Genomic DNA, 27,112 nt, shown 5'->3' with positions numbered 1-27,112 from the left:
TATTATTTTTTTTTTATTATTAGATTTTTTAATTATATTTTAAAATAGGAATAAAATAAATATTTTTAGGTAAAAAGTTATCATAATATTTAAATTTTTAGGGATTAACAAGGAAAAATTTAGGGAAATAATATTAAAATAAATGAAATTAAAAATTACGTAGTGAGTGAAATTAATAAATATTTGAAAGAACATATGAATATTAAATATTAAGTATTTTTTTTATTTTTTTTTAAAAGAGGAAATTTATTTTTGTTTGTTTGTTTTTCTTTTAGTATACAAATTATGTAAGATAATTAAATATATTTATATTTTTTATATTTTTTACTTTATAGGAAGATATAGTATTACATTTATACTATATTCTATGGAATATATTTTTTATTAGAATGTAAATAATATTTAAAAATTACAGTTTTGTATCATTTATTATTAATTAGATTGTAAATAAATAAAATGTTTTCTTTTTTAGAAAAATAAATATAAATATTATTATTTTTAGAGAGTATATTATATTATAATAAATCGATTTTTATTTTTTTAATTTTATAAAGGATGTAATATTATATACTTTTTTATTAAAGATTGTAATTTAAATGTAAATAGGGAGTAACTAAGATTAAAAGCAACTTTATACAAACTCTAATTTTTTATAATAAATAGTGTGTAATATAATTATATATAAACCTAAATTATTTTGACAAAATAAATAGGATGTCAGCGAAAATAAATATAATAGAAAACTAAATACTTTTATTTTGATTTGAATAGTGTTTATAATGAATTCATATATAAGAAAAAATGAAATATAAAACTAATATATAAGTTATTATATTAAAAAAAATAAACACTATAAATCAATTTAAGAGAATTTAGATAATAAAAATTATTTATTAACAAATTTTAATATTTAGATAGTAATATTTATATATAAGATTAAAATATAGCTTTTATTAATTTAGATAGTAAAATATTAGATTTAAATATCTTTTCTATTTATATTTAGGGAGTAATAAATAGAAAATTAAACTAAAAAAAATATTTAATTAATTTTTATAAAAATTAGTTTGTATAAAAATTAATTAGAAAAAAATAATAATTTAATATTTTTAGTTTGTAAAAAAAATTAAATAAATTAAAACTTTTTTGAATAAAGATAGTATTATTTATTTTCAAGTTTTACTTTTATTAAATTATATGTTAGGGAGTATAAAAAATAGTCTATAGTATTTTTTTTAATTATTAATTTTTGAAGTTTGAAGTATAAGCGATTATAAATAAATTAGTAATTAATTTTAAATAAAAAAGATTGTAAAATAAATATAATTATTTGAAAAAAAAAAATTATTCATTATTTTAATATTAATTAGTATGTAAAATCTAAAAATATTATATTTTCGAAAAAAAATTTTCAAAAAAATAATAATTTCAGTGTGCAGTAAAAAAAATAAAACAATAAATATAATTAAATATTAAAACATATTAAATTAGATGGTAAAAAAATGTCTAGTTTAAAAAACTATATTATATTTTAAAATTATAAACTAGAATGTAATATAATAATTTATTATATAAAACATTAAATTACTTTATAAAAATATAGAAGTAGAAAGTAAAATAAAATAAAAAAATTGATTAATAATATAAATTTACTTTATATCAGTTTGTAAACTAAAAAAAAAAAAAACCATTATAATAAATAAAATATTTCATATTAAAAAAGGTTGTAAGATTTTAAATAAAATTTATTAATTTTTCGGAATATTTTGAATAATTTTTAGTTTGTATATTTTTTTTATAAATAAATAAAAAAAAATTATATTAGGATGTATATATATAAAGAAAAATAAATAAAAATTGTAAAAAATTAGATTGTAAATATTATAATAATATTTATAATTTATTTATCATAAATATATTTTAATAAAAGTACGTAATTTAAATTATATAAACACGATAATATTTTTAATATTACTTTATAGAAAGTAATTTCTAAAAAAAATTTTAAAAATGCTAATATATATAAAATAAATAGGGAGTAAACATACACATAAAATAATTTATTAAATTAAAAAAAATTAAAATAATATTTATTAATTATTTACTAAATAACAAAATGAATAGGATGTAAAATTTATTTATTTATAAATTTATAATTTAATTTTAACTTTTTTAATTAGGTGGTAAAAAAATCATTTTTTTTTTTTTTGATAAGAAAATTAAATATTTTTTTAAAAGAGATACCCAATAGTAATAAATATAATTTAATTCTTTATTACTAAAAATAAAATTAGGCACAATAAATGCTTAAGTGTTGGGAAGATTATCAAACTTAAACTCAATAATTTGAAAATATATAAAAAGCTTGAAAAAAAAAAATTTATTAACATAAAATATTATATTTATTAATATTATTTTATTAAAAATTTAGATTATTTAAATATATATTTAATAAAAAATGCATTTATATAATAAATTAATAATCTATTTTATTTATTGTAAATAAACCTCAATTTTATAAAAATACGAAATAAATTAAAATATATGAAATAAATTAAAAAATACGACTAAAAAACTATATTAAAATTAAATATGATTATCATATAAAAATTCCTTTTTATTAATAATGTTTGCTTTAAAATAATTAAAATATATTATAAATATAAGTTTTATACTTTAACTTCAAGACGTTAATATAAAACAAAATTAAATTTATATTATACCCATTTAAATATAATAACAATATTTTTTTTATTCAAAACATAATTTATTCAATTTAATACTGAATTAATTAAAAATATTTTTTAAATAAATATAGAACACTAACATTAATCTTAATTAAATAACTAAATACTTTTTTTATAAATTTTACAGACTCTTATTTTAGTCTTTTTTTTGTTTAATATTTTAAAAAGTAAAATATTCATTAATCAAAATAGATTATAATAATTAAGTTAATTACCCCCCTTTTTAAAAAATTTAAGGGCTAAATAAGCAACTTCTAAATTTAATTTATATTTTTCCAAAAAGCAATTCTTTCAATTTTTTTAGTATTTTTTTATAACACAAAAACTATAAAATACTTTAGAAGAAATATAAGTGTAGTATAAATTAAAAATATTTTTTTAAAAAAATCTATAAATGTATTGTTTTCGGAAAATTAAAAGTTGATAAAATTCTTAATATATGGGAAAAAAAAAAATTAAAAGAAACCAAAAAATTAAAAAAAAAAAAATCGAAAAAGACCTTAAAAAAAAAAGAAGGAATTAATGATTTTTCCTTAAGGATTTTCAAAAATATTTTGTTTTTATTGGCCTTTCTGGAAGATTATTTGAACTTTTTTTGATTAGAATTATATTGGTATTTTTCGTTTTGAGATTTTAGATAAGTAAGGTCTATGACAATTTTAAAGATTAAGAAAGGTTTAAATATAATTTATTTGTTTATAATTAATAAGTGGTTAATTTATTTATAAGAATTTTTATGTTACTTTTTATTTTTAATAGATTACTTATAATTTTTGTTTTGTTTTGTTTTGTTTTTAGTATTTATTTTATTTAATAAATAAAATATTAAATATATTTTTATTTATTTTTGTTATTGATTATATTTTTTTTATTATTATTTTAAAATAAAAAGCTATTTATTATTTTTTCTATTTTTTATTAAAAAAAAAAAAAAAGAAATAAATAAAAATATTCAATAAAATAAAATAAATATATAATCAAAGAAAAAAATAAATAAATAAAAAAAATGGTTTATTTTTTAATTGGATCAACTTTAATACAAGGAAATTAAGCCTAAACTTGGGAAAATATAAGAAAGGAAGTATCATCTCTTAGCTAGAATTTGAAATAAATAGATGTAAAAACAAAATGAAATAAATTGATATATTAAAATTAAAAAAAAAAAAGGTTGAATCTTCCAAATTCAAGTTAGGTAATTTAGATTCTTTAATGCATGCAAATGAAACAATGCTCAAATTAGAATAATAAATAGAAGGTCTTTTAAAAAAAATCGAAAGATAATATTTAGATTTAACAGAATAATAAACTGCCGACTTTAAAGTTGAAACTAAAAACGATGTTTGTAAATAAAATTCTTAAGATAAAAAATATTTTTTTTTTTTAATTAAAAATAAAAAACTAGATACTCTTCCTAATTTTGTATAAACATTTAAATGGGACGACGCCACTTTTTCAAGAAGTAACCCTCTTCCAGAACTTTTAAAGATATTAAAAACAGTAAATATATATATATATATATAACATAAAAAAAAGAAGTTTTTAAATTATAAAATATTATATTTTTTAAGAGAATGAGTACTATTGAAAACGATATTCGTTAAAAAACAACTGCATTTTAAGATGCAAAAAATTAATCAAATGTTATTGCTATGAAAGAGTAATTTTTTATTTACTTAAAAAACTTTTATTTATTTATTAAATAAATATTTTTTAAAAAGAGGAAATTTATTAGTAAAAGATTTAGGTGATGTATTAGATAGTGGAAAAGTAAAACCTAAAGACTTTATTTATAATGATTCTGTAACAACTGTTTGTGTTATTGTTTAAAAGTAAAAAATCTTTTTAAAACAAAATAATTATAATATTATTTTTATGTATAAAAAAAAAAAGATAGTAAATTGAAAAATTCTAAAATGCATATGAAACTATTCATCATTGTGTAGTCCCTGGATCTGCTAAATAATTTGATATTGAAGATAGGGATGGATATACACTTTGGAGAGTTTTAGTAATGAAATACGATTATAAGACTATTTAAAAATAATTATTGAACTAATCTAACTAAGATAAGGAGAATAATAAAAGATAGAAAACTCCTGTTGAAGAATTTATGGCAGCAATGAGAGATTAACTTAAATTAACTGTACGAGAATTTGAATATAAACCTACTGAATATAAGGAGAGAGAAAAATAGAGAACTGAATTGTAGGTTAAAACTAAGAGTTTAAGCGTATTTTTTATATATATATATATATATTTATTGATTTTTTTGTTTCTTTTTTTAGAGTGTACTTAAATAAACTTGTGAAAAAAGCTTTGGTGGTTTATATAATACTTATATTCATTTAAAAGTATTATTTTTTTATTATGAATATATGCAATTATATATTTTTTTGTTTTATCATAAAAAAGTATTTAAGATTAGTTGTTGATATTGCTACTAGATTTGGAATTAAAAATAAATTTTCTACATGTTTGATTGAACCTTCTAATGGAAAAGAAAAATAAATATAAGTTAGATTGATGAAATTATTCGGAGATCCATAAGAATTAGGTTTGCTTAATATATTTTTGTTTATTAATTTGTTTTTTTAATATAGGTATGTATGGTACTAAGGAAGAACTTGAAGATACTGAAGATTTCTTTCCTTATATTTTTGTTCCCATTAATATATGAAGAAATCAATAAACTTAAAAAAATAAATATTATATCATAAAATAATAATATTCATTAATTATTTAAAGGGAAAAAAAATAATGTTTTTCTTTTTATATTTTTTTTTATTTTGACATAAATAATATTTATAAATTTTACTTAAAAAAAAATAATATTTTATTATAAAAGTTTATATATTATTTAAAATATTTTAATTAGAAATAATTGTTTATAACAATAATCTATTTTTTTTAAATATACTTTTATTTAAAATTCTTGATTAAAAATATCAAAAATTAAGGATATATCTTATTTTATATAATACAGGATTTTTATTTTATATTTTCTCAAATAAAATAATAATAAATATTAAATATAATTTTAATTTTTTTAAATAAAAACATATTTATTATTAAAATTTATATTTAAAAAAAAAATGCTAAAAAACTTTTATTTTTATCAAAAATTAATTTAAATATAAAATAAAAAAAAACACAAAAAACCACTAAAATAACAAAAAATTTGCATACATTTTGATTATTTTTTTATTAAGTAAAAAAAAATTCAATAAAACTTTTCAAAAAAGTAAAAATTATTTTCTTACAGATCCTACAATTTCATTAGGGTAAACTTAAAGAGTGTTAAATCTTACAGTTTTAGAGATAGGTCTTAAAAAAAAACATAAAAATATTTTAATTAAAAAATAAATAAATACCTGCATTATCCAGCAACTAAATATCTCCTTCTTTAACTTAAAAGCATGGGGATACATGGACAGCAATGTTTCTGTGTCTTTTTTCATATCTGTTGTATTTCTTACGTAATGCAAATAATCTCTTCTAATAATAACAGTTCTGTTCATTTTAGTTGAGATAACTAATCCCCTATATTTAATATATATGGGTTTTTTTTTATTATATATACTTAATAAGTTTTCCTCTAATAGATAAGTTAGATGTAAAGGGACATTTTTTGTCAATATAATGTCCATCAATGGCTTCTTTAGGGGTCTTAAATCCTAAACCAATATTTTTATAGTATCTAACACCTGCAGCGGTTTTCTTTTATAAAACTTTTTTGGAATTTAAAAATATTCCATCTTATTTTTAAAATGCTCTTTCGTGTTGGTTTTCCATTTTTTTATTTTTCCTTTTTTTTTTTTTATTTTGATTTTTTTATTTTATTTTATTATCTATATTATTCCAAGTTATGTATTAAATCTTTTTATTTTTTTATACTTGTTTAATTTAATCTGTTTTTATAAATTTAATTTTTTTTTTTTTTTTAAGATAAAATATTTGTTAATATCAAAAAATAAACTCAAAGATTATTTAAATAAATTTATTTTTAATAAATAAAATTCAATAATATTTATAAATGTAATTATATTTGAAAATTATTTAAGTTTTCTTTTATAATATATTGAATATAATTTCTTAATACAAAAATAATATATTATTTGTTTTTAAATTTAATATAATTAATTTTAGTATATTTGTGGTATTATTAAGCACATTTATTTTTTAAAAAAATATAAAAATAAAATAATTATTATTAAATATTTTAAATGATAATAAATACATAGGATTTACATAGTAAGAAAAATATTTTTATGATAAGGTTTATTATTTATTAAACTTTATATCTTAAATAAAAAAAAGGAAAAGAACAATTTTTTTTAAAAAAGTATCTTTTGCTTTACATTAATATAATATACTTAATTATAAAAGGTAACAAAAAAAATAAAAAATAAAATAAATAAATAAATTTAAGCGAAAGATAAATAAATTTATCTGGAAAAGTAACAATTTACTATATAAAGTTAAAATATTTTTGTAAAATTTAACATATTAAATGCTAATTAAAAACTTTTTTCTAACAGTTTAATAGAATTATAATTGAATAAGAGCTACTATACATATTTTCAAAAAAAATAAAATAAAAATATCCTGAATAAGTATTTGTTATGTTAAAATAATTTCTAAATATATCGTTTTTTACAAATTATAAATTTAAAAATAAAAATAAATCATAATTTTAATATGAATAAAATATTTTTTTTTTCTATAAATTAGAGGATATTATCAAGATTAAATAATAATAATTTTTCTCAATTAACCGATATAATTGAAAATTAAATGATAACTATTTAAATAAAATAAATAATAATACAAAATTGCTATCATAAATTATAATACATAAAAATGACTTTAAATTTACCTTTTAAAATTTAATAGGCAGATTTTAGAAAATAGTTTAGAATTTTTTTAAAAAAAATAATAACTTTTTTATTTATTTTGTTAATAAAAAAAATATAAATTCAATAGAAAAATTAATCAAATAATCATTTATTTGAAATTCTAATTAAAAATTACTCACTTTTTTTAAAAAATATTCAAAACATAAAATAAATATTTCTTATTTATGTGAATTAAAAGTTTAAAAAATGAATATTGTTTTTCGTAAGGTGAATTTTTTTTCCAAATAAAAAGAATTGAAAATAAAGAAGATTTTGCTCCAAAACAGAAATTTATAATTGAAGTTAGTAATAATCGGATGAAAAAAAAAGTTAAAAAAGTTTTTTTGACTTTGAAAAAAAGTGTAATCAATAATGATGAAGAATAAATTAGTTATTAAAGTAATAAATTTTTAAATAACATAGAAAATTTTTGATCTATATAAATTTTTATATAGAAATAGTTGTTAGTATTTAGTATTTTTAATTTTTATTATTATAAATTTTCTTTTTTAAATTTATCTGAAAAGTAGTATTAAACATATTTTACCAATTAAAACAATATATATATATCTCTGTAAACTTGATGATGAAAATTAATTAAGAATGAAACATAATTAATTAAATATAATAAATGCTAAATTTAATTTATATAATTAATTTTTGTTATATATAAATATATATAAATATATATAAATATATATATATATAAATAAATATATTTTTCATAAGCAAAGTTCCCCTTTTTTATGAGTTTCTAAATTACCAAATTGTTTGAGTTTGCTATTTTTTTTTAATAAAAAATTAATTTTAAAAACTTAAAAATGTTTTATTTTATACTTAATTTATTGTTAAATTAAATTTATTTAATAATCTCTTTCTCTTTATAAATAAATTAAAATCATAAACATATTTATAATAATAAATAATTATTACTTTAATTATTACTAGTAATATAAATTCTGTTTTTTTAATCTTTCAATTTATTCAACTTATGTTTCTAATAGAAGTTTATTATTTTAATCTTCTGCTGTTTTTAATTTTCTTTTTTTTTTACTGATTCAAAGTTAGTTAAGCTGCCCATTTTTTAAATTTTTATAATTTTTTTTTTTTTTTTTTAAACTTTATTTTTTATTATTCGTTTTAAAGTTCAATTATTAAATCGTCTTTTTTATTTAACTTTTTTATTTGTTTAATTTATTTTTAAAATAAATTATACTTATTCAATATGCTATTATTATTTTTCTTGCAATTTTTACATTAATTATAAATATTTATCTCTTAATTTATCATATTCATCACATAAATATTAAGTTTTTTCATTTGATATTTAAATCTATTTTGGAATGATTTTATTTGTTTATATATAATTTTAAAATAAATAACTTGATGTTCTTATTATGATATTTTTAATTTCCAATATTATATTTCATGGTTTTTACCATTCAATATTTATTCTAAGTCTTCTTAATCTATTTAATCTAAAACAGGAGAAGTAACTTAACTTTTTTATCTTATTATTTTTAAGTAATTATCCTTATTTATATATAAAAATACGAATTCAATACAAAATTAGCCATTTTTTTATTAATATATATATTTTATGAAAATATATTTAAAAAATACTTTAATTTATTTAAAAAAATTGACAAATACATATATAATAATATAAATAAATATTTTCAACATTTAACCTTTATAAAAATTTACAGATTTACAAAATTTTATTGACTAAACATAAATAATTAAATATAAAAACTTATTATCGAAAATGTATTAATTTTTATTAAATAATATAATTATATTTTATAATATATAAATAGAATTATTTTAATTAATTAATAATTCTAAATTTCTTATTAAAAAATTTATCAATTTGTCTTTATATAATTATTATTAGTTTAATAATTTTACTAAATAATAAAATATAGTTTTGCTTTTATTATTATTTAAATTATTTATTATAATAATATTTGTTTGTTTTTTAATATCAATTTCAATATGTATATAGCTAATTAAGTTTTATAAAAAATTTAAAAAAAAAATCGAAAAAGAAATTTTATAAGTATATAAGATTGAAAGTATGATATTTTTATTAATTATTATATATAAAACAAATAGAAAAATTACATATAATATATAAAAACAATTTAAAAATATATAATTTTTATTAAATTAATAAACAATATATAAAAAGCTTATGACATTTATTAAAAAATGATTAAATAAAATATTTAAATAGTCAATAAAATTTTAAATATAATAATATAAACTTTAAATAAATTTACTAAATACAAAAATTATCAGATTAGTAGGTAATTTTGTTTGTTTAACTAAATTATTATTAAAAATATAATAAAATTGTTTTTAAATTATTAGATAATATTTATGCTTAATAATGTAATATTTTTTTCAGAATTAATTATTTTTGAAAATTTAATAATAAAATAATTATTTTTGAATATATAAAAATATTAATCAAATATTATTTTGAATTTATGATAGTTATTTTAAGAATTTTTCTAAATAATGCATTAATTAATATTATATATATTAATTCAATTTAGAAAAATGAAAAAAATTATAAATAAATAAATAATAAATACATATAAGTTTATTTAAAACACCATTACAATATTTTGCTTAAAAAAGAATAGTTTATACAAATAATCTCAAATTTAATTTTTTTTTAAAAAAAGAATTATGATTAATTATAAATTTAAATTTATTTAATTAAACTTTTCATGAACGAATGAATATATTCTTATTTTATATTATATTTTTAAATATAAATTAGCAAACTATATTTTTTTATATATTATAATAAAAAATAAATATAAAATATAATAGAATAGTTTTTATTTTTTATGATATTTTATAAATAATTTTTTAAAAAAAATAGAAAAATAAAATATATGTTAATATATATATAAAATAATAAATACATAATATTACAATATTTTCAGGATATACATAAAATATAAATAAAATATAAAAAATATTCATATTATATAATTTATAATGTGAAATTTTTTTTTTTACTATATAAAATATTAAATTACAATAATTAAAAATAATTTAAAATAGAAAAATGTTCTAAAAATTATTTGGTACAGCCCCTCAACCGGAATAAAAGCCACCTGAGCCTAAGAAATTTAACTAATTATCAAAAGAAGAATTAGCCTAAGTCCAAAAAGATTTCAAAAAGAAACTCTAAAAAGAAGTTCGTGAAATCGAAAAGGAGATATTTAAAATAGAATTTTAAGGAAAATAATCATAATAAAACTTAGTAAAAGAGATTAAAAAAGGTGAAAAAGGAGATAAGTTTATTAAATAAACTTATGCAAAGTAAGTACTTTAAACATAAAAATAAAAAGAAAGATACTTAAATAATAAAGCTAAAGTCATGTCTCTTTAGTATAGCTTAGATAACTTTTTCGCCTAAATAAAATTCGCTTAGACAATGCAATAAACTGGTTCAATAATGAAATAAATAAATTAATGTATGAATATTAAAGAATTAGCTGTTGGTATGGCTGATATGTAAAAAGAAATGTTAAAAATGGGATTAACTGAGGAAATGATGAATGATGCTATGGAAGCAGCTGATGATAATATGGAATTAGAGAATGAATAGGAAGTTGATAATATAATTAATTAAATAGAATAATAAGTCAAATAACCTGGAAATAAAAATATAAATGTTTAACCTTAATAATAGTAAAGCTAAGAATAGTTAGATGATGATTTTGATGCTTAACTGGCAGCTCTTAAAAATTGAATATTATTTTAATTTATTTTTTATTTTACAATGATTTTTGAATTTAATTATTAATTTTTTTTTATATATAAATATATATATATATATATATATTAACACATTAATAATTAATGTATTTAATTATTATTAAAACAATTAATTTATTTAATTATATATATTTATTATTTTGTTTATTTCTTAATTATTAAATATTTTATAAAAATTAAAATTATTCTTATTTTATTATTATTTTACATAATACTTTTTTATATAAAAAAACCTTTAATTAATAATTTATTTCTTTTTAAAATGCTATTTAAATTTAAAATATTTATTTCCAGTTTTATATATAAATATTATTTTCTATTTAATTATATAATATAAATTAATTATTATTTTACTTTGTTATTTTTATAAATTTTTATTTTATAATAATTTTTTTCAAAAAAAAATTTGGATTATATAAGAATTAGTTATTTCTAAATAAAATATTTTATATTATATAATAAAATAAAACATATGAATTTATTACTAAAAATGCTAATTATTTTTATTTAAAACTAGAAGAATTAATGTATTTTATCTCTTTAATTTTTAATTATTAATATATATTATAAAAATAAAATATATTAATATTTATTTTATATTTTTTCAAGCCTTGTTATGATTTATATAATAAGAATCATATAAATATAAGTTTATATAAAAAATGTAAAATAATAATAATAATAATCAAAAACAGCTATTATCATTATCTTCATAGATATTACTATTCTATAAATATAAAAAAATAAAAGAAATAAGTACAAAAAATTACCATTTGCCAAACTTATAACATATTATTTTCCTCGACAGATGCAATTAAAAATTCTTCATTAGAATTCCATGAAAAATCACTGACTTTTTCAGTATGTCCTGAATGCATAAACAATAATTCAGGAGCTCCATCTTACAAATCTTCATTTTTTATTTCTTATCCACATCTTTTAAGATCCCAGGCAATAACTTTTTTATCATAAGAGCAAGAACTAAAGATATTTTATTGTTAAGGATTCCATTCACATCTAACGATTTATTAACTATGACCTTCAAAAGAATGCATTTTATACTAGAGATTTCTCATATCCCATAAATTAACATTCTTGTCCTCAGAACCAGTAATAAATAAATTTTCGTTAAAAGAATTAAAATCAATACAATATATTTCACCTTCATGTCCATTTTCAATAACTTAACAATATTATTATTATCTTAGATCCCATCTTTTTAATATATAAATATATATATATATATATATTTAATATTTTTTTATTTTAATACATCATTATAGTTTTATCATCACTTACTGAACCAAAAATATTTGTTTGATTTTTTTACCAACTAACATCTTCTACACATTCTTTATTTTTTTAAAAGGTTATAATTGGTTTTTCATTTTAATTTAGAATATCCCAAATACATATTTTCTTATCATATCCTCCTGATAATAAATATCCCTTTTATATAAAAAAATAAACGATATATATTTATATAAATATATTTGTTTTTACTTCTTTTTATGAATTCCATTACAAACCATATCCTTCTTATTTATGTCCTTTTAACTTTTTTTAAGGTTTTATTTCATTTTCCATGCCTTCATCATCTATATTAAATATATGAACCTCTCCATTTATTATTTTAGAGGCTATTATTTTCGCATTTTAAGGCATTATTCGTGCCCTATTAGACTCATTTTAATGCATTATTTTTTTATCTATTTTGATAAGGTTTTTATAATTCTTATGCTAATTTTTATCTTGTAATTCTTATTATTCTATTGGAAGAGTTACACTTGCTAGTAATAAATAATCATTTTCTTATTAAGATGTATGGGTAGCTAACAGTAATTTATGTGTAATGTTATTTTCATTTTGATTTCTTTATATTTAGTTTTTATTTTTTATTGGGTTTTTATTACGTTTCTTTTTGAGGAAACCATTATACTGTTAATGATGGCCATTCTAATTTTTAAGTTATTAATATGTCATATAAAAAGGGTGAATTTTTTTTCCATATTTCTAATTCTTCCTTTATTTCTTTTGTTTTATTCTCTTCTTCTAAATCTACTGTTTATAAATATGATTTTTGTTAATATTTTTATATATATATTTTATTTCTTACATTAATTCATTTTTTTTTTATTATTTATTTTTTTGAATAAATTTATCGAAAAAAAGATCTGAGTTTTTTTGTGTATTTTTTCATTTAAAATAAAAAATTAATTTGATATAAAAAAAATAAATGAAATAATAAATTATAAATTATATATATAAAAAAAAAAAATTATTAAATATTTGAAATATTAGAAAAAAAAAAACAAAAAACATATTATTTAATAAAAATTAATAAATAAAATCAACTCGAAGTATTCAAAGAAGAAGGATTATTATTATTCCCATTTTAAGAAATTCTTCCTACACCTCCCATTAAAGCCGAAAATATTTAATTAATTTATCCATTATCAGGATTACTAATACCATTTTAAAATCTTTCAAAAGATCCTTAATTAATAGAACTATAATTAATTGCTCCGGGTACATTCGAATTTAAATTAGCACTTTATTAAAGACTATATATAATATTAATATATTTTATTTTTAATAAAAAATTACTAATCGAATTATTATACGTTCTATTATTATCTAAAATTCGATTCATGTTAAAATGCATTTTAAAATGGATTTTAAAAAGGTTCTCCCAAAAAACTTCTATCATTATTTCGATTTTATTAAAATTGCTAATTTAATGATGTTCTATTGTTTGTACTTAAAGTGATTCCGAAATCAGATCCAAATGCGGAATCCTAATTTCTGCTTAATTTATTGTTTTCATTTTATTCTTCTTTGTATTATTCGTATTCTTCGTAATCTTCTTCGTGCTTTAATTCGATTTTAGTTGGCTTCCTGATAATCATTTTTTTTTTAAATTATAATTTTTTTATTCTATATATATATATTTTTTTTTTAATTAATAAATATATAAAATGACTATTACTATTATTTTCATTAGTTAATTAAATATTTAAAATTAATATTAATATTAATTTTTTTAAAAATAATAATAAAAAAATGAATAACGAAGATAATTTAGAATTAAAAAATATTTTTAATTTATTTAACCCTAATTAGGATGGAGAAATAGATATAAAATAAATAAATTAATTAATTTATTAGTTAGAAAGTTTAAAAGATAATTATTAGAATGAAGAAGCTGAAAAATAAAAAAAAATGGAGTTTTACAATAGTAAAAAATATATATTTACTTATAATACAAATAAATAATTATATGAATAAATAAAAGATAAAATGATAAAGATGAAATGATTGAATTAAAATATTTTCCAAATAATAAAACTATGCTTAGTTTTAAAGAGTTTTGTAATTATTTTAATGAATGTATGAGTAATAAAGATCTTTAAGAAGAATTATTATTAAATTGTTTCCATTAATTTGATTATACAGAGTAAACAATTATTATAAATTAATATTTATTTTTATAATAAAAAAATATATATTAAGAGATGCTAATATTGATTCTAAAAAAATAAAAAATATTTTCGAAATTTTTAATGATAAAACAAATTAGGATGAAATATAAAGTTTTTTTTTTTTTTTTTCCTATTTTTTAATATTTATTTTTTAGATGTTTTGAAATTTTGTGGTGTTTCAAATGATTAAATGAGTTTTGAAGAATTTAAAGCATTTTTTTAAAAAAATATATGAAACAAATAAATATATATTATTTCTATTTATAAATTATATAAGCTTATAATAAAATTATCTAATTAAAAATAAAATATTTTAATTTTTTTTTTAGAATAAAAAAAAAAAAAAATTATATTATTTTTTAATTTATATATATAATGATTTATCAAAGATTTTTTTGTAAGTTTTTTATATTAAAATTAATAGAAAAATAATTAATATTTCTTATTGAAATAATAAAAATAAATATAATATTTGCAATAATAACGCTTATTATTATAAAACAAAAAAAACTAATATTTATTTTTCATAAATATACATAACGTTTTTTATAAAATTATAAAAAATATTATTCAATTAAAATATTCTTATAATAAAAATATTTATATCCAAAGAAAATATACATTTATTTAAAAATAAATGATTAATCATTTCAAATAAAAATGTTAAAGTCATAAATAATAATTTATTGAATTTATTGCATTTTGTTTTGAAAAAAAACTAACATTAATTTTTATTTTTGTTTCAATATTAATGTTTTTATTTTTTACATATTTTAGCAATAATGATTATGAATATTTAAATTCATTCTTAACTATAAATAATAATTAATATGAAAATAAATAATAGAATGAGACTTTTATTTAGTTGTTTAGATGCTTTTATTTAGTTATTTAGATCAAATATTATCTTGATTTTCTAAAATAGAAAGATAAATTAATAACACTTTTAAATACAAACGAAAGATAAACTAATATATTGTTTATAAATATTTCAAGGGTTTTTGTAAAATATTAATTTATATTTACTATTGTGAAAGATATAATAATGAATTTAATAAATATATAAAAATAATTTTAATATATTTTTGATAGTATATTTATTTAATAATTGTAATCAAAAATTAATTTATTTTTTTAAATAAAATAAAAAAAAATTTATATATAAGAAAAAAATTTATTTAAATTGAAAAGTATTTTATTTTAATATTTAGAAAATTAAATATATATATATATATATATATAGTAATTAAATTAAGTACATATAATTTTTATTTTTAATGTTTAAATCTAAAAAAAAAAATTTTTAACTATATTTGAAATTCAAGTAAATTTATATAATAAAAATTTTATTCTTATAAAAAAAAAATTTGTAAAAAAAAAATAATATAATAAAAGCTTAACAAATAATATACTTAATTAATAAAGTTAAGTAATTTTTTTTTAAGAGTGTAACTTAATTTAAGAAATTAGTTTAAATTTCTTGTAAATATTTAATTTTTATATAAAAAATAATAATTATTGTTTTTTAAAAATAAATAAATTACAAAGTTAAAATGAAAGATTTTAAAATCAAAGAATAGAAGTTAAGCTTAATTTAATTCTAAATTTAGATTCTTTAAGTGTTTTTTGTTAATTAATTATTTATTATAAAATTATTTAATTAGTATTTTTCGTTATATATAAATAACTAAAAAAAAATAGTTGATAAAAAAAAAAAAATTATATCATGTTATTGAAGCAAAAATAAAAAATATAGTAATTAAATGTTATTTATAATATTAGATTTAAAATATATATAATTATTAATTTAATATATAATAAATATAATTATGGTATAAATTTTATAAAAATATAACAATTTATATTTTATTGAATTTCTGTAAATTTTCTTTAGATTTATATTATGAGTTCAAATTTTTTAAAAAGAATTGAATTATTAAGAATAGAAAATATATATTTATAAGTATATATAAAATATATATATAAATATATATATATATATTATCTTTTCTTTATTAAAAATTGATTTATTAATTATTATTAAAAAAGATATTTAGTTGAAAAATTTAAATTTATAAAAATATTTATTAATATAGTAAATTAAAATATATATAATTTTAATTTTATTTATTAATATTTATTTATAAAAATTTATTTTTTTTCAAAATAAACAACAATTAATAATATACAAATTAGTTTTTTTATAAAAGTTTAATTAATAGTTTAATTAATATAAATAAAAAATTCAATTTAAAATAATTTATTTTAAAAATATTAAAAAATATTTATTCATATCATTTCTATTAAAATAAGAAATATTTAATATTCTCATTTTTAAATATTCTTAAAATCATCCTATTTATTTTCATAATATTTTTAAAAATTAGGTGTTTTGGTTAAAAAACCAACCGGAATTTATTCAAAAATAGCCCAACTAATAAATTTATTCTAATCAAATTATTTTGAAAAAAACTACTTTTTCCTTTACAAAAACATATTAAACTAATGTTAAAATTTAAACGGAGTATTAATTTTGGATAAAGATTAATTTATTTCTTTTTAGATTTTATTAAATTTCATTTATTATAATTCACCTACTTTATTAAATGCAATTATTTAATTACAAGATTATCTATAAGTAAGTTTTTAATCTACAAAAGCATATTTTGATAGATCTTTTAAAGTTTTATTTTCGACTTCTTTCTCATTTAATTATTCTTTAGTTTTTATTATTTATTTTTTTATTTCAATTTTTTTTGTTAAAATCTTGCTTCTTAATATCTTTTTTTTAAAACTTCTTATATTTGTTCAATTTGTTATTTTTTTGTATCTTTTTAGAATTTAGCTTTTTCATATTAGCGATATTTATTAAATTTTTCGAACCTATACATGAACTCTTTTACACTTTAAATTTCATTATTATCAATATAATAGAAAGATTATGCAGCTATATTTTCTATTTATGTTAAATTTTGAGAAGATTTTTACTATTATTTCAATAATTCGAGAAAAACATTATCTTATTTATTCTATAAAGCATTACTTAAATGACTTGTGGTTGATAAAGTTATGTATTTAGTAGAATTTTGTCCGAATGATTGTAAACTGTTTTAATTAAATTTTCGAAAATATAAACTGGATTAGTTTTTATTTTTTTATTAATGATTTGTTTGGAAAATTAATTAATTTGCCGATAATGATTATTATTTTATGTAAGTTTTATTTCTTTCTTAAGCTTTTTCTTAATTATGTTTACGATCTAGATTTGGATAAGAATTGGAAACTTTGTGCATTTTAGTTTTTTTTTAATTTAAAGTTTTATAATATTTATTTTTTTAGATAAAATAATACAGTGTTTTTTTATTAAAAAAAATAATTATATTTTTATTTTATATATGCATATTTTATTGAAAAAATATTTATTTGATTAATTTTTATTTAAAATAGACATTATTAATATTAAATTAATTATAAAAAATAAAATAAGAATTTTCAGTTAAAATTATATTTCATAAAAAAAATTTGTTCAATATAAAAAAATATACATTTAATCAAAAAAAATTATTAAATAATAAAATATATGTAAAAAAAAATATAATTAATCATCATTTTAATGAAATTGTTTCTAAAATTCTAATAATTTCTTTAAAAGAAGGTCTTTTTTAAGGATCTCTATCCTATTATGTAGAAAAAATTAATAAATAAAATAAAAATAAAAATAATTATATAAATATATAAATATATAAATATATAAATATATATATATATATAAATTATATTAATATAAATATATAAATCTATAAATTAATATATATTTATTATTTTATAATATATAAACAGATTACATTATAAAATAATTATTAATAAAAAAAAAATATAATATATTAATAATAAAAATAAATATAAAAAATTAATTATATATATTAAGAATTATTGATAATTTTTTTTGTTTTTATTTTATATTATAATTAAATATATCTATAATAAATACCTATTTTTTTATTTATATTTAATTTTATAATTAATTAATAATATATTTTTCTGTAAATTATTACCCAACATCTTTTCATTAAATTACAAAAACCTTCTGGTGTTTTTTTAGGAATACTTGGTCTTAAATCATTTTAAAGTACTTCAACAGAAACAGTTTATCCAGATTTATCTTTATTTATATAAAAATATATTAATTTTTTACATATATATTTACTTCTATAAGGAGGTTCTCTAGATGATATTTCCCATAAAATAATCCCATAACTAAAAACATCAGCTTTTTCGGTATAACTATTTGAAGAAATTACTTCTGGAGCCATCCATTAATATGTACCTATTATTTTATTAATATAATTTTAACATAATTAAATATAATTATTTTTATTTTATTTTATTTTTTTTTTTAAAAAAAATTACCTATTCTATTTGACATATAATTATCCATAGCTTTTGTCCATCCAAAATCAGCTAATTTACAAGTCAAATTATCATCTAATAATAAATTCAAGCTTTTCAAATCTCTATGAAGTACTGGTGGATTACAAGAGTGTAAATAATGTACCCCTTTTGCTGCGTCTATTGCAATTTTCCTTCTTTCTTCCCAGGATAACGCTATTTCATGATTCTAAAGTAAACTCCAAAGACTTCCTCTATGACAGAATTCCAAAATAATACAAAAATTAGGAGGTTTAGTACAGGCGCCTAAAAACATGACTATATTTGGATGCCTCAAAGCTTCCATTGCATGACATTCTGAAAGGAAATCTCTAATATTACTTTCCGTAATTGAATCTATTTTGAATTTTTTAACTGCGACAGTAGTTTCTCTCCATTTGGCTCTATAAATAATCCCATAGCCCCCTTCTGATATTTATTTTTCGATTTATAATTCAGAAAATTCTATTTCTAAATTACTATTAAAAGTTCTAAAATTCAAGTTTTTACCAGAATATTTTTCCAAACCTTTAATTTCGAATTTAGGTACATTTTCTTAGTTTTGACCTCCGTTTAAGGTTTATTCTTGAGATTTTATTAATTTTTACATTTCTTTAAGTTATTTTTAATAATCGATTTCTTTAATTTTAAACTCCTTTTGTAATTTTTCCTGACTTTTTATTAAATTTATATTCATTTTAGTCAAGGCTTCCACTTCTTTTTGAGATTCTTCGATTTTTTTTTATTATTTTTCATTTTCAACTTAATTCTATTTCTTTATTTTATCCAATTCTTCATTATTATTATTATTAATATTTCCACTTTAACTATTTTAAATTTCATCTTCTTTCTATATAAACTCCTTTCCAGAAAGTCCTTTATTACACAGCATCATAGTATGGTATGCTCCGCATATTATTTTAATATCCTTTATTTCAGAACTTAATTATTACACTTTAACTGCAGATATAATTTATGTATTTTTTGTTAATCTACCAGTTACTTAACCATAGCAATTAGCTCCCCATCCATATATATTTTTAAAATCAGCAGAAACAACAAGACAATGATTCTTTCCTACGGCAATCTATTTTTGTTTAAATATAAATATGAAAATATATCTATTTGTTATATTTTATAAATTACTTAATTTATTATTGGTATATTTTAAACTTTAATTGGATATTCATAATAATTATTAAAATTATTATTTTTAATTATTTCTGTACATAATTATCCATCTATATTTTCCCCAATAGTATATGCTTCTCCTTTATTATTTAAAAACAAAGTAAAACAATCTCCTGCTTTAGCATCTATAATATTAAAAGAGTTATTATTTCCTTATTAAAATTCAACTTCGGTCGGAGTTTAGAAAATAAGAGACTCTTTCTATCCCAAAATTCCCCACATAAAGGCTTTTCCTCCCATAATACAACACGAATGTGTTAACCCGCATGAAATCTTATCTATTTTTTCAATTTTAGGTGATAAATCAGTCGAATTTTTTCCATAAGAAGGCTAAAACTTCTACATAGTATTAATATATTTAAACTAACACAAAGTCTATTTATCACCATGTCCTAAAGCATAAGTTTCACCATAACCAGTAGAGAACATTCTATTTTTATTGGTTAAAACAATTGTATGGAGTGTTCCACACGACATATTAGTCACAACTTCATCATTTCCAAGTACAATTTCAGTCAAAACATCACTTCCTCCGAAAATGTTATAATTATTGGAATTTTTTAGAGTTTTATTAGAAATTTATTTTATAGTATTCAATTATTCCATCATGTTTTCGATAGAATTTGACCTTTCTTTTAAGCAATTCTCCTCAGAATTTAAAGGCAAGTCATTAGAACTTTTAAGTCTTTTATGATTTGTTAAATCAGCGTTTTTCTCCTCTTGTTTCTTTTTAACTTTTTAATTATTTTAACCAAAAGGTAATAAAGAATACACTAAAACAGGTTAGTGTTAACTTTCGAAATTTCCTATACCTAATTATCCTTTTAAATTTAAACCCCAGCAATATACTTCGCCTTTATTAGTTAGTGCAAATGTATGATCTGAACCACAACTTACCATTGATATTTTTATATCTTTAAGATGCTTTATATATATATATATATCTTTTTATAATTTTTATTTATTTTTTACAGGTATTATTGTTGGTTTCATTATTATATTAGCACCCTCTATACCCAATTAACCATATAAATTGTTTCCACATGCATATAATTCTTATTTTTCTTTTATTTTTTTTTGTTAAAAAAGTATATATTATTTTTTAACATTAGATTTTTTCTGTATTTTTTTTTTTTAAAAAACGCAATCCAACAAAAAAAAAGCAAGAAAAAATTGATTATGGCATTTTTTTAAAAAATAAAAATTACAGAAAAAATAAAAAATGCTAAAAAATAATATATATATATTTTTGCTTCTTACAATCTATTATCATTGTATGATTTTCTCCACCACTTATATTTATAATTCCATTTCCAAATGATTGGATGGCGTTTGTTGTCAGTTTAGAAGCACTTAGTTAACCACTTTTGGAATTTCCCCATCCTGTTAAATAATATGTTTCTGTATATTATTAATAATTATTTGCTCCACTTTAACTTCTTGATAAGCTGCTGCTTTCTCTTCGAGGAGATTTTGATTAATCAGTATTAATTCGATAAGAAAGAGGTTATTATTAAGGTTACATTGGAATTTATTATTATTGTTGAGTATATTAATTCTATTGATAATATTGCTGTTGAACAAAATTCTCCTTTTGTTCGTTTTATTAAGATTATCTTATATATCTTTGACTTTCTTAAGTTATATCTGAATATTTCATATATATATATATATATATATATAGTAATTTATTTTGTTTAAAATATATATATATATATATATATATTAAATAACTATCTTATAGATTTGATATTATATATAAAAGAAATTTAAACGATTTTTTGTTTTTTTTGTTTTTTTTGTTTTTTTTTTAAAAAAAAAATAAAAAAAAAATTATTTAAATTAAAAAAAAATATTAATAAAAAAAAAAATTATTTTATTAAAAAAATAAAGAATTATTTAATTTTCTTTTATTTAACGTAAAAACAATTAAACTATATTAAGTACAATTTATTGAATAAATGATATATATATGATTGATCTTAGAAAAAAAATAAAAACTTTATAGAGAGTTAATTTTAAAAGCTAATTATCTATTAAATAAATAAATCATATTTAAATTAAGATTCTTTAAAAAAAATAAAAAAAATGGAAATTATTCATTAAATATAATCCTTATTATATAAAAGAAATAATTAATTTTATTTAATAACAAAAAAAAATTATTCATCTATTTATTAAAATTAAAAAAAAAAAAAACAAGAAAATCATTACTATTCGATTATAAACAAATAAAAAAATCTTAAGTAAGAAAATTTAAACTTTAATAGAAACTAAAGTATTTAAAATAATAAAAAATATTGAAATAATGACTAAAATTTATTTCCTAAATTGAAATAAATTTTATAAGGATAAATACTACATAACAGTATAGGATATAAAAATAAAAATTTAATATCAGTATATAATATAAAAATATTATTTTTGTAGTACATAGATAAATATAAAAGGCTTTTGTGAAAATATTTACTTTATTTAATTGTATTTAAAATAATAAATACAATTTTCGTAACTAATTAATAAAAAAAAGTTAAATAAATAATAGAAATTGTAAGCATTTATTTTTTAATTCTTAAAACTAAGATATATATAATAATTTAATGAAATCAATAGCCTTCTGGCTGATAACAATGATATAATTAATAATAAAGATTATTATATAGTTTAAAGAAATTAAATATATAAATATTTCTAAAATAATATAGTTAAATAAAGAAAATAAAAAGAATACATAATTAAAAATATTTTTCGAATTATTAATTTTTTTTTTCATTTATGGTATTATTTCTAAACCAAAAAACACAAAAATTAGTTTAAATTATTTAATAAAAGTGCACAAAATTATGATAAAAAAAATCCGATTTTACTTGCAAAAACATTAAATTTATCGAATTTAAAAATTAAAAATAATACGAGAATTTTCTAGTCAATATAACATTATTATTCTAGTTAATTAATCTATTAAACTTTATAAAAAAGAAAAAGAATAAATAATAATAATAATAAAAAGAAATAATTTTCCTATATACTCTGAAATAAAAAATCTTAATAAAAACTATATTTTGATATAATAAAATTTAATGTATATTAAAAGATATTCTAGTAGATTCCATTTGTTAAATTAAATATACATAAAATATAAATATTATAAATTCTTTAAAATAATATAATCATATTTTGGATTTAATAATATATCGATTATAAAATCATATGGAATTTCAAGTTTAAAAACAAACTTAAAGTTATAAAAAATATAATCTTAAAATAGTACTACAGAGGAAAATGTACTACAATAATAAATAATATAAATATCACGGAATTAATAAAATAATCCAAAAATACATAAAAAAAATCAACTTGTTTTTATAAAAAATATCTCAGAAAAGAATACTTAATATTTATTTTTTTATAATAGATTTAGGCTACTAAATAGTATAAAGTATAAAAGACTTTAATAATCTTCTATTTTAATAAATTTTATATAAAAATTTGTAGTGAAGTTTATAATTTAAATAATATTTGGTTAATTTTTTTATAAATAGAAATTATAATCATGAAAATATTCTAAACAGGAATTGGATATTAGGAAGAATATTTAAAACTTGTAAAAAAAAATAGATTTTTATATTTAAATTAAATCTAAAATTATTAATTTAATTATTGGAAATAATTAAGTCTGTTTTAAATAAAAATATTCAAAGTTATATTTACTTCTAATTATTAGGGTTTTATATTATTTAATATTAATTTTAGTATAATAAGAATTTCGTTGACTTTTAAAAATTATTTCGAGTGCAGCTTGAAGTATTAGAAGTAAATATTCGAAATAAATGTTAGATAATATGACTATTAAAATTTTTGAGTTTACTTGTGATAATAAACTATAAATTTTATTTTTTGTGAAACAATAACAATATAAAATAGAAATTAATTTATTATGAATAATAATAATTAATATAAATAAATAAAGATAGTTATGATAAATTTAAATTATATATTGATAATTCAATTAGATACTATTAATATTTTTTTCTAAGCAATATAACATCGTGTTTTTATTTTTAATATTCTCAATAATATATATTATTGTATTGCTATTAATTTATATTTATAATAATTTATGTATTACTTTTATTTATATTTATTAATAAAATAAATATTAATATAATAAAATTCATTTAATAAAAGTTAACTGTTAATTTGTTCAAAAATAAATAAATAAAAAAATAGGATTAAAATATTATATATAAATAAATATATAAAAACAACCAAAATACATTTTTAGATTATTTTAATTATCAATTTATAATTAAAAAAATTTAAAAAAAGAATATAACTTATTTGAATTTCATTTTAATTTTTTTTTTTTTATTATAATAATTTTCTTTTTTATTATTTTATTATATTTTTTTTTTTATTAAAAAATATAAACTAAAAACATAAAAAAAAAAAAGAAAAATACATATATATTTAAATATATATAAAATAATAAGATAAAAAATGTCAGAAGCTGATAATATGTAAGATAAACAATAAAATATAATCGAAGAAAAAATAACAAAATCAAACGGAGACTAAATAATAAAAAAATACATAAAAGGTCGAATATTAGGGAAAGGAGGTTTCGCAAAATGTTACGAAGTTACAAGTTTAGATTCTAAAAAAGCATTAGCGGCGAAAATAATTCCTAAATAAACTTTAGTAAAGAACAGAGCTCGTTCCAAATTAATATCCGAAATAAAAATTCACAAAAGTCTTTTTCATTATCATGTAGTATTATTCGAACATGTTTTCGAAGATAGTGAAAACGTCTATATATTATTAGAAATATGCCCAAACAACACACTAAACGAATATATGAAAAAACAAAAAAGACTAAACGAGTAAGAAGTAGTTACATATACACATTAAATTGTTAAGGTACTCAAATATTTACACTCAAATAGAGTTATACATAGAGATTTAAAACTAAGCAATTTATTTCTAAACAGCAAAAACGAAATAAAATTAGGAGATTTTGGATTAGCAACTAAACTAGAACATATGTCTGAAAAAAAACACACTATATGTGGTACTCCAAACTACATAGCTCCTGAAATTATAGATGGAAAAAACGGACATTCTTTCCAAGTAGATATATGGTCTTTAGGGGTAATAATTTATACACTTTTAATAGGAAAAGTAATTATATATAAATATATATATATATATATATATATATATATATTATATATATTATATTTTATTATTGTATATTCATATAATTATATATTTTTTTAAATTTTTATACATTTAAATTTTTTAATAATTATCAGCCACCATTTGAAACTCCTGATGTCAAAACTACATATAAACGAATAAAGTAGAATTAATATAATTTCCCAGAAAATATATATATTACTGATAATGCTAAAGATTTAATAAATAAAATTTTAGTATTAGACCCTTTACGCAGACCCACTTTAGAAGAAATTGAATAGCATCCATTTATGAGTATTTTAAAATAATAATTATATTTAAATTAGGTGTTAATAAATAATAATAGTAATTCATATAAATAATTTCTTACATAATAGAAAATATTAACAAATAGTGATTTAAAAATTGGGAAAATTTAAACTATGTCTGCTTTAAAAACTTAAGGAAAACCTTGGGCATTAATAACTTCTAGTAATTGGTTATAAAAAAAAGAAGAAATAAGGCCTTAAACATAAAGTATTAAAATTTAATAACCAACATAAATATAATCTATGAAAAACATTACAAATAATAATTTTCTAGTTTCGAAAAATTAAATAAGAAAAATAGAAAATAATAATAATAATAATAATAATAATAATAATAATAATAATAATAATAATAATAATATAAAAATTATAATAATAATAATGTCTGCGTTAATTTATGGGTAGATTATTCAAGCAAGTATGGCTTAGGATATTTACTTTCTAATGGTAATAATGGAGTCATTTTTAATGATTTATCGAAGATCATATTGGATAATAATAGTAACAATTTTGAGTATATTGAGAATAATGATAATATTTAAGAATATAATTTAAAAGATTATCCATAAGATTTGAAAAAAAAGTTACATTGTTGATTCATTTTAAAAGTTATCTTAACGAATAGTCGAAAAAAAGATTATAAAGTATTAATTCCTTAGGAAAATAATAAAGTTAATAATTAATTTAATAATCATAATAAGATTTGTAATGTATTTATGTAAAAAAATGGATGAAAACTAAACATGCGATACTTTTTAGATTATCTAATAAGTTAGTTTAAGTAATATTTACAGATAAGACTGAAATTTTATTATGTAGTGAAAATAAAATAATTACATATGTAGATACTTGTGGTTTTAAAACTAATTATCCACTTTAAAATGCATTAGAAAGCACTAATACTTAAATGGTTAAAAGACTTAAATATACAAAGGAAATTATAAATATGATGATAAATAATAGTAAAGTAAATATTAAAAATGATAAAGAAAATAACATTTGAAGTTAAATAAAACTATTATTTTTTAATTTAAAAAAAATAAAAATATAAATTAATA

The 27,112-nt window shown here is 15.7% G+C and overlaps 6 protein-coding genes across 6 annotated transcripts, besides 48 other annotated features; 3 read left to right on the top strand and 3 right to left on the bottom strand. All coding sequences in view use genetic code 6, as the record gives it.

The window, feature by feature from the left end:
• Positions 1-1,044: 1,044 nt before the first annotated feature.
• Positions 1,045-1,081: a microsatellite.
• A 1,311-nt stretch (positions 1,082-2,392) lies between these two features.
• Positions 2,393-2,423: a microsatellite.
• A 95-nt stretch (positions 2,424-2,518) lies between these two features.
• Positions 2,519-2,561: a microsatellite.
• A 629-nt stretch (positions 2,562-3,190) lies between these two features.
• Positions 3,191-3,235: a microsatellite.
• Positions 3,205-3,262: a microsatellite.
• A 322-nt stretch (positions 3,263-3,584) lies between these two features.
• Positions 3,585-3,625: a microsatellite.
• Positions 3,626-3,674: 49 nt separating this feature from the next.
• Positions 3,675-3,755: a microsatellite.
• On the top strand, positions 3,754-5,562 carry IMG5_197420 (vacuolar ATP synthase subunit, putative; the record flags this gene model as incomplete). The annotated part of the gene is made up of 9 exons (XM_004024192.1): positions 3,754-3,864; positions 3,915-4,089; positions 4,150-4,244; positions 4,316-4,404; positions 4,466-4,576; positions 4,638-4,977; positions 5,033-5,098; positions 5,160-5,301; positions 5,348-5,562. The coding sequence occupies 9 exons, from the start codon at positions 3,754-3,756 to the stop codon at positions 5,422-5,424; spliced, it is 1,206 nt and encodes a 401-aa protein (XP_004024241.1). The 3' UTR covers positions 5,425-5,562.
• Positions 5,563-5,861: 299 nt separating this feature from the next.
• Positions 5,862-6,539, bottom strand: IMG5_197410 (hypothetical protein; the record flags this gene model as incomplete). Its single annotated transcript, XM_004024191.1, has 3 exons — positions 5,862-6,071; positions 6,119-6,287; positions 6,328-6,539. The coding sequence occupies 3 exons, from the start codon at positions 6,537-6,539 to the stop codon at positions 6,021-6,023; spliced, it is 432 nt and encodes a 143-aa protein (XP_004024240.1). The 3' UTR covers positions 5,862-6,020.
• Positions 6,532-6,566: a microsatellite.
• Positions 6,539-6,585: a microsatellite.
• Positions 6,539-6,590: a microsatellite.
• Positions 6,542-6,595: a microsatellite.
• A 1,711-nt stretch (positions 6,596-8,306) lies between these two features.
• Positions 8,307-8,361: a microsatellite.
• Positions 8,362-8,731: 370 nt separating this feature from the next.
• Positions 8,732-8,772: a microsatellite.
• A 642-nt stretch (positions 8,773-9,414) lies between these two features.
• Positions 9,415-9,483: a microsatellite.
• Positions 9,484-10,708: 1,225 nt separating this feature from the next.
• On the top strand, positions 10,709-11,420 carry IMG5_197400 (snf7 family protein, putative; the record flags this gene model as incomplete). Its single annotated transcript, XM_004024190.1, has 1 exon — positions 10,709-11,420. A coding segment is annotated over one exon (711 nt), but the record flags the coding sequence as incomplete, so codon positions are not given.
• Positions 11,421-11,482: 62 nt separating this feature from the next.
• Positions 11,483-11,513: a microsatellite.
• A 532-nt stretch (positions 11,514-12,045) lies between these two features.
• On the bottom strand, positions 12,046-13,491 carry IMG5_197390 (multicopy suppressor of ira1, putative; the record flags this gene model as incomplete). The annotated part of the gene is made up of 5 exons (XM_004024189.1): positions 12,046-12,173; positions 12,217-12,661; positions 12,720-12,895; positions 12,950-13,319; positions 13,360-13,491. Coding segments are annotated over 5 exons (1,164 nt in total), but the record flags the coding sequence as incomplete, so codon positions are not given.
• A 609-nt stretch (positions 13,492-14,100) lies between these two features.
• Positions 14,101-14,130: a microsatellite.
• Positions 14,131-14,347: 217 nt separating this feature from the next.
• Positions 14,348-14,408: a microsatellite.
• Positions 14,409-15,337: 929 nt separating this feature from the next.
• Positions 15,338-15,402: a microsatellite.
• A 380-nt stretch (positions 15,403-15,782) lies between these two features.
• Positions 15,783-15,825: a microsatellite.
• A 236-nt stretch (positions 15,826-16,061) lies between these two features.
• Positions 16,062-16,101: a microsatellite.
• Positions 16,102-16,699: 598 nt separating this feature from the next.
• Positions 16,700-16,749: a microsatellite.
• Positions 16,750-16,874: 125 nt separating this feature from the next.
• Positions 16,875-16,923: a microsatellite.
• Positions 16,878-16,930: a microsatellite.
• A 115-nt stretch (positions 16,931-17,045) lies between these two features.
• Positions 17,046-17,085: a microsatellite.
• A 51-nt stretch (positions 17,086-17,136) lies between these two features.
• Positions 17,137-17,161: a microsatellite.
• A 1,264-nt stretch (positions 17,162-18,425) lies between these two features.
• Positions 18,426-18,510: a microsatellite.
• Positions 18,427-18,493: a microsatellite.
• Positions 18,482-18,530: a microsatellite.
• Positions 18,497-22,087, bottom strand: IMG5_197380 (protein kinase, putative). Its single transcript, XM_004024188.1, has 6 exons — positions 21,808-22,087; positions 20,503-21,611; positions 19,339-20,443; positions 19,136-19,255; positions 18,984-19,090; positions 18,497-18,605 (listed from the first exon to the last, which is right to left on the bottom strand). The coding sequence occupies exons 1-6, from the start codon at positions 22,070-22,072 to the stop codon at positions 18,534-18,536; spliced, it is 2,778 nt and encodes a 925-aa protein (XP_004024237.1). The 5' UTR covers positions 22,073-22,087; the 3' UTR covers positions 18,497-18,533.
• Positions 18,618-18,685: a microsatellite.
• Positions 18,626-18,720: a microsatellite.
• Positions 18,647-18,733: a microsatellite.
• Positions 18,658-18,765: a microsatellite.
• Positions 18,672-18,765: a microsatellite.
• Positions 18,776-18,841: a microsatellite.
• Positions 18,777-18,834: a microsatellite.
• Positions 21,739-21,783: a microsatellite.
• Positions 22,088-22,205: 118 nt separating the features above from the next.
• Positions 22,206-22,273: a microsatellite.
• A 51-nt stretch (positions 22,274-22,324) lies between these two features.
• Positions 22,325-22,357: a microsatellite.
• Positions 22,358-22,369: 12 nt separating this feature from the next.
• Positions 22,370-22,435: a microsatellite.
• Positions 22,371-22,449: a microsatellite.
• Positions 22,372-22,435: a microsatellite.
• Positions 22,401-22,448: a microsatellite.
• Positions 22,450-24,620: 2,171 nt separating the features above from the next.
• Positions 24,621-24,698: a microsatellite.
• Positions 24,690-24,733: a microsatellite.
• Positions 24,734-24,900: 167 nt separating this feature from the next.
• Positions 24,901-24,967: a microsatellite.
• An 80-nt stretch (positions 24,968-25,047) lies between these two features.
• Positions 25,048-26,650, top strand: IMG5_197370 (protein kinase domain protein; the record flags this gene model as incomplete). The annotated part of the gene is made up of 3 exons (XM_004024187.1): positions 25,048-25,728; positions 25,863-26,170; positions 26,242-26,650. The coding sequence occupies 3 exons, from the start codon at positions 25,048-25,050 to the stop codon at positions 26,648-26,650; spliced, it is 1,398 nt and encodes a 465-aa protein (XP_004024236.1).
• Positions 25,730-25,819: a microsatellite.
• Positions 25,734-25,788: a microsatellite.
• Positions 26,358-26,437: a microsatellite.
• Positions 26,651-27,112: the final 462 nt, after the last annotated feature.

This window comes from Ichthyophthirius multifiliis (assembly GCF_000220395.1).
Source record: "Ichthyophthirius multifiliis unplaced genomic scaffold scaff_1120509251404, whole genome shotgun sequence".
Taxonomy (NCBI): domain Eukaryota; phylum Ciliophora; class Oligohymenophorea; order Hymenostomatida; genus Ichthyophthirius; species Ichthyophthirius multifiliis.
The sequence above is the reverse complement of the archived record's forward strand: the minus strand, read 5'-3'. Positions and strand labels throughout refer to the sequence as shown.